At 39.2% G+C, this 7262-nt stretch overlaps 2 protein-coding genes across 2 annotated transcripts; both read left to right on the forward strand.

Moving 5' to 3' along the window:
* On the forward strand, nt 529–2250 carry LOC105178327 (xyloglucan galactosyltransferase XLT2-like). Its single transcript, XM_011101794.2, has one exon. The coding sequence runs from the start codon at nt 605–607 to the stop codon at nt 2039–2041; it is 1437 nt and encodes a 478-aa protein (XP_011100096.1). The 5' UTR covers nt 529–604; the 3' UTR covers nt 2042–2250.
* On the forward strand, nt 4397–6703 carry LOC105177795 (xyloglucan galactosyltransferase XLT2). The gene has a single exon (XM_011101045.2). It carries the CDS (start codon nt 4740–4742, stop codon nt 6261–6263), a length of 1524 nt encoding a protein of 507 aa, XP_011099347.1. The 5' UTR covers nt 4397–4739; the 3' UTR covers nt 6264–6703.

Consider the following 7262-nt stretch of genomic DNA (forward strand, 5'->3'; position numbering starts at 1 on the left):
AAGCATGCGCAGAGTCAGTAGCATTGAGCATCTATATATACTAAATTGATGAGTGTACTCAACCCTCTTCCGTTGACAAACAAATTATCTCTTGCTTTCCTATCAAGTTCAAAAAATAACCTCATGATTTAATTCTTTTTATATCAAAATTAACCCTATTTTCGTTAAGTCTAATTAACTATAGAGATTCACAACATATATCTTACATTCTTAAATTACCATACATTAATCATCACTAACACTTCGTTCAAACATCATAATCAAGAAATTATAAGTTTAAGTTTTATGACATGGACGTTGATCAGTCGGTTTTAAGGAAAATTATAATTCAAATAAAATTTAATTGAATTTAAACTAATTATATGATAAGTGCAATACACTTTGTGGTTGATTTAATTTTCCCAATTTTGATTTAGGTAAGAATTTTGATTTTCAATCTTAATTATATTTGCTTTAATCTATTTGTTGACTCATATTTTAAGGCTATATGTCAACTGAATCACTCGATCTAGCTAGGGCATCGCCACCTATAACACCTTCATAAATTCTCCTGCTTGATCATCCACCATCATCACCACCATCTAATTCTCTTACAGTTTCCAATATGTCGGAGCACTCATCCACATCCGACCTCCACTCCCTTAGAAAACCCAAGAACATTTCTCCAAGAAACACGCTTTATTACTCTACTCGCGTTTTCTTCTACAAATGTTCGCTGCTACTGCTAACCCTTCTCTTCCAAGCTGTCATTCTAGACTTCATTTTTCGTGCTCCATCAAAATCAGTGTCTTCACTTCGTCATGATTTGCAGGTAAAAGCTTCTCAGCTGGAATCGCAGAAGTGCGAGTACGGGATGGTGTACGTGTATGAACTCCCTCCCATGTTTAACCAAGAGTTGCTAGACAATTGTCGGGATTTGGATCCTTGGCACTCGCGTTGTAATGCGATTTCAAACCACGGGCTCGGGCCGAAAGTGACTGGGCTATCCGGCGTGCCGGAGAATCTCGTTTCGGCGTGGTATTGGACGGACATGTTTGCCGGAGAGGTCATTTACCATGCTAGAATCTTGAAGCACAAGTGTAGGACGACGGAGCCGGGATTAGCTACGGCGTTCTACATACCGTTCTATGCTGGACTTGCGGTGGCGAAGTATTTGTTCACTAACTACACTGCAAAACAGAGGGACTGGCATTGTGAGAGGTTACTGAACTGGGTCCAGGATCAGCCGCCCTGGAGGAGATCCAACGGCTCCGATCACTTCATCATGCTAGGTAGAATGACGTGGGACTTTCGGCGGTCGAGGGATGAAGACTGGGGATCCAGCTTCGTGCACATGCCCTTGATGAAACGAGTCCTACGGCTGGGAGTCGAAAGAGACCCTTGGGACCAGCTGGAGATCAGTGTACCTTACCCCACAGGATTCCATCCAAAGTCAAAATCGGAAATAGACCAATGGATGAATTTTGTACACAACCATAAGAGAACAAGCCTGTTTGCTTTTGTTGGGGCCAAACGTAATGTGAAAGGTGATTTCCGGACCATATTACAGGACCAGTGCTACAATGAGTCGAGCTCGTGTCGAGTGGTTGATTGTTCTGGGACACGTTGCTACGATGGCACGTCGGAGATCCTAGAAGCATTCTTGGCCTCCGACTTCTGCTTGCAGCCTCGGGGTGATGCATTCACTCGAAGGTCCACGTTTGATTGCATGTTGGCCGGTTCAATACCCGTTTTCTTCTGGAAAAGAAGCATTTACCGACAATACGAGTGGTTCTTGGGCAACAAGTCGGAGAAATTCTCAGTTTTTATAGATCGAAAAGACGTACGAAAAGGTATGTCGATAAGAAAAGTGTTGGAGGGGTACAGTAGAGACGAGGTGAGAAAAATGAGAGAAAAGATTATCAGTCTTATACCAAAATTCGTGTATAGTATTAGTGATGAAGAGGGGAGTCCTAAAGATGGTTTTGATCTTGCTATTGATGGAGTGTTGAAGAGGTTTCTGGAGCAAAAAGGGAAGAAGAATGGCAAGGATGAAATTTGAGTACGTAGAAGGTTGGAGAACAATCCAGAACTTTTATGTGTTAAAGATTTCTTACATGTGTAGGTTGATAACTGAAGACATGTTATACTTACACAATCAAGGTTCAAAAGCTGAGAAACACCAGAAAGAGGTACCATAGTGTGTAATAATACTGCTCAGGTAAATAGGTTCCAATTTTCTATTTCAAACCTTACTTCATCTTTTATTCCACACAACCTATATACATATATAATATTATGTGTATAAAAATTATACTGTTTATTTTATTTAAAAAAATATTTTATACACGTGATATATATATTAAATAAAATAGAAAATGCAACAAAATTTGTAATAGAAAATTCAATCGACAATTTGTTTTTGTCAAATATCATTTGTTGTTGTATATAATAACAACTGAAAAGTTTTGCAATAAGTTAAGTTGTCTTATTCCTCGAATTAAGACTGTTTTGATGTGTTGATTATGAATTAAATTTTCAAAAATCAATTATTCTTTAATTTGTGTAATTTTTTAGACATTTGCAGTTTAATCAATATACATACGTCATGTGTTCTATCAAACACTTTTAGGGGCGTTAAGGTATTCGGATTTGTTTGAAAAAAGGAGGTAATATCATCAACATCCATCAAGAATGCCAAAGTTAAAGGCTATAATTTGCTAATTTAAGTTATTAATTATGGGACTATAATTACCATCTTAACTCTTAAGCTCTTAATTTTGAATTTGAATTCAATCTTAAACTCAAGTACTAATCATGTGAGTTTGAATAGCTGGTAAGCCCACTCATGTATTAGGATCCCTGATTAAGGGGTTGTTTGGCTAAAGTTATTTGGAAGAGTTTGTACTTTTGTTTATAGAGTATTTTATATCATCTTTTTAATTAAACAATAATATGGGATTTTTAACTAATAATTTTTTTTGTAAGTAATAAGATAAAAAAGTAGAATATTCATTAAAATCGAAAATAAATTAAGAATTTGTTATTTTAAAAATGGTACTTATTAAGTCATGATCTTGAACTGGGTACCTATAAACACGGATTAGTATTTGTGATTTTTGAAGAGGGAGGGTACTCCCTTTGGATCTTGGGTCGGATCTGGAACTCTCAAGGCCCATAAAGTCCCGGATGGTGACTGGTGTGTACACGTACCTTCATCATGGGCCTCTACACTAATTCCTTCATTCTGTTGGGTTAAATAATGAAATTGGTTTGGCAGAGACGGGTTTGGTACCCATTTTCTATAGCTAATTCTATTGTATTTTTTACTCCAATCAATATATATAAAAATTAAATAAAATACATGATATTATTTTTTTTACGTGATGTATATATATTGAATGGAGTAGAGTTTAAAATAAAAAAATAAATAAATATTTGCAACGAATAATATAAGATGTATAGAGCGGTGAGAAAAGGTAGGAAGTTTATGTATTATTGGGGGTCAAGGCGAGTGTAAGGGACCATCCCCTCACAACTTGTACACTTCATCAAAGACAAAAAAACGTATAAATGTGAAGACAAATAAGCTCCATACTACCAATAAAACAAATAAATAAATAAATAGTTTAATCTATTTTCGTCTGAAACCATTTATCTTTTTTTTTTTTAGAAAAGAATTGAAAATTAATTGAATATTTTTGTCAAATAAATAGGTACAAAAAAGTAAAAAAAAAAACGTATTCCTGAGTATCAAAGGAAAACTATATTAATTGCAATATTTATTACAAATACAAGTGGGGTGGGGGTGAGGGGCTCTCTTACTAAGTCGCATTTATTGTGGAGGCCAATTATTTTAGTGCAATCCCCGTAAATCGCGCATAACGCCTTCAATTTTAAGCCTAATCTCAGCAGTGCCCTCCTTAATCAGTGGATCCATCTAACTTCTAGACTTTGTCTTCTTTGCCTTACCTAATTCAATACTTTTTGGACAACAAATTTATGACTCCATCACAACACATATCTCTTACTACATGTTATAAAATGAAAATTTAATTCAAGATTCTTCTCTTTAATTGATTCAACACACATAAATAGACAACATTATATATATATAACAAAAACTGAAATTAAATTTTAATTAATAGCATTTAATAATTAGGGCGAGAACCTCGATTTCATCATACAACATTGGGAGATGAACAGGTTTTGTCATTCTTTGTAAGATTGAGACATGTAGATTACTAGTTTGATTAAGGGGCCATTGTTACCTCATAATTATGTGAAGAAAAGTTGCTAATAAGTAGGTACTTAACTTTAAGCGCACGCAAAACGGAATAAACCAAACACCTCTATTTTATATATATAATAATATAAAAAGGTAAAAAAAGAAGTGATTTATTTTAATATGGATATCACGTGATTGGCTCCTGCTTTTCCAAAGAGGGCTTTTTCATTGGGAGGCTACTAGTACCACCTGATTTTCATCTGTCTCTTCAACACTACAGTTCTTTACAATTAGAACCTACTCTGAATGTCGTCGGCACATCCGGCTGCTAGATTACAATCAACGGTTGAGATGAAGAAACACCCCCACGTTGTCGTCTGTCGGTGATCATCTCACCTCGTAATCATCACGCTCTCCTGCCGAAACTTTTCCTTCACATGCCCATTGTTAATACCTCTGTCTCTCTCCTTTTGTTTTCCTACAATTTTCTCTTCTTCCTCCTCCTCCTTATTCACTCTGCGGCTCCTGAATAATGGTTCCTTCCTCACCCGAAGCGCAGACTATGAAGAAACCACCCAAGAACACAAATTTCGTGACGAGTACCCTGAATTCCGTTAGGATCCACTTTTCCTCGCACCCTCGTTTCTGGCTCTTCATCGCTTTTCTCTGGATCCAAGCCCTTATCATTTTCATCGCTCGCACTCCTCCGCCGTGTTTCCCCGACCGTACAGCCGACGTCTCCGCCACCGTCCCAGCACGCTACGTCGCACCCCCTTCCAATGACGACGACGCCGCATCCAACGCCACACTGCCCGAAACCGCCCCTGCTCCGCCCTACACTGATGAATGCCCCTCCGGCAGGATCTACGCCTACGATCTTCCTTCCATGTACAACAAAGACTTGGTGCTTACCAATTGCACTGACCTAGATCCGTGGAACTGGGAATGCGGCATCATTACCAACCACGGCTACGGCCGCGCCGCCACGGAACTCCGTCGAATCTTGCCGGAGGATCTATACAAATCGTGGTACCATACGAACCAGTACACTCTAGAGATAATATTCCACCACCGGATTCTGAAACATAAATGCAGAACCCTGCAGCCGGAATCAGCTACAGCATTCTACATCCCGTTCTACGCTGGACTCGCGGTGGGGAAGCATTTGTGGATGAACGACACTGCCAAACGTGACAAGCATTGCAAGATGATGCTGCGGTGGGTCAAGAATCAACCGTACTGGATGAAATCCAACGGCTCGGATCACTTCATGACAATAGGCAGAATCACGTGGGATTTCCGGCGGCTAACCGACCCGGGAAAAAGCTGGGGCTCCAGTTTTCTTAACATGCCTTCGATGAACAAAGTTAGCCGCTTCATCGTAGAGAAGTACCCAGGGGATGAGATGGATGTTAGTGTTCCTTACCCCACTGGATTCCACCCCAAGACGAGAGACAACCTTATTGAGTGGCAAAACTTCGTGAGGGATTACAAGCGTTCCAGTTTGTTCAGTTTTGTCGGGGAGAATCGTAACTGGGCCGAGAATGATCTACGCCGGATTCTGATGAATTACTGTTACAAGGAAGCGGGTGCTTGCCGGGCTGTGGACTGCGCCGTCAGTGAGTGTCCCACCAATTCTTCGGTGGTTTTGAGTGCTCTGTTGGAGTCGGAGTTCTGTTTGCAGCCCAAGGGGGATAGTTTTACAAGAAAGGAGGTGTTCGACTGCATTGTAGCGGGTTCAGTGCCGGTATTTTTCTGGAAGACGGATTACGAACAGTATGAGTGGTTCTTGCCTGGGGAACCGGAGAGTTACTCGGTTTTCATAGACCACGAAGAGGTGAGGAATGGGAAGACGTCGGTAAAGCAGGTTTTAATGGGTTATAGCAAAGAGGAGATCCGGAAGAAGAGAGAAAAGGTGATAGAGACTATTCCGAGGATAACTTATGGAAAACCAAATGCTGGAATTAGGAGTTTTAAAGATGCTTTTGATATTGCTCTTGATGGCGTCTTAGAGAGGATTAAGGAGGAAAAAGAATGGGCTGATTTCTTAAGATGAGAACACAAGTGGGATGGGCATGGGCATGCTTTTCATTTTCCGTAATGTTTGTCATTGTAGTGAACTATGAGGTAGATGGCGAGAACTCGGGACTACTAGTTGCACGGGAATCACCATCACGGAGCAGAGTCCAGAGAAGTATTGGATCACAAAATTGTGGGAAGTGGTCGCTCTGTTCATGAATTCTTTAGAAATACCAGAGATGAAATTTTCACTTGTATTTAGAAAGATGGATTTGATCGTTTCATTGAGCTATATATTGACGTTTTCCACAAACGAAAATGTGTATATGTGAGAGTTCCAGCACCGTTTCGCTGGCTGCAAGCCTCAGAACACAGCATTAAACAGATAAGTTGTACTGACCAACTGGTGCGGATCTTATGTCTTTATATCCTATTCCTTTCTATACAACGCAAAGCAACTCAACCAACCTTATTCAACTCTCTTATCTACAATAATTCTTGAATAAATGTATGCCTGGCACTAGTTAGCATTTTGAATTTAACAGTAGGTTGTAGGCCATATACTTTAGAAGTAGCACTACCTACTGCACTAAAACATGTAAAGAAGAGGAAGGTTAAGGTGCTTATCGCTTAATCTGGCAACTCTATGCTATGAATATGTTCCAAGTAGGGTCCCATCCTCTTGCATACTATCACAAATTTTACTCCTTGCCTGTAAAACAAGAAGACTTAGAAAAAGGTAACAGGATTAATTCAGACGCCAACTTTGAAAACAGGAGTTCGAGCATTGAAACAGGTATTTAAAGATAGAGCAGTGGCAATGAAGTTTTCCAGTCAAACAAGGAAATGCCTGATCTAAAATGTTCCATCACAGTGAAACAAGCACCAACTAGCAAACAAGAATGTTTTGAACAGTTATAATGGAAATCCCTCTATTTCATGCCAAACACAATCAAACTTCCATTCTTGGCTCTCAGGTGTTTTTGGTATTCAAAGGAGGAAATGAGAAGAAAAAAGCAGAAGGGATGAGAGTTTC

Source organism: Sesamum indicum, linkage group LG15, assembly GCF_000512975.1.
Source record: "Sesamum indicum cultivar Zhongzhi No. 13 linkage group LG15, S_indicum_v1.0, whole genome shotgun sequence".
In the NCBI taxonomy this organism is placed as follows: Eukaryota; Viridiplantae; Streptophyta; class Magnoliopsida; order Lamiales; family Pedaliaceae; genus Sesamum; species Sesamum indicum.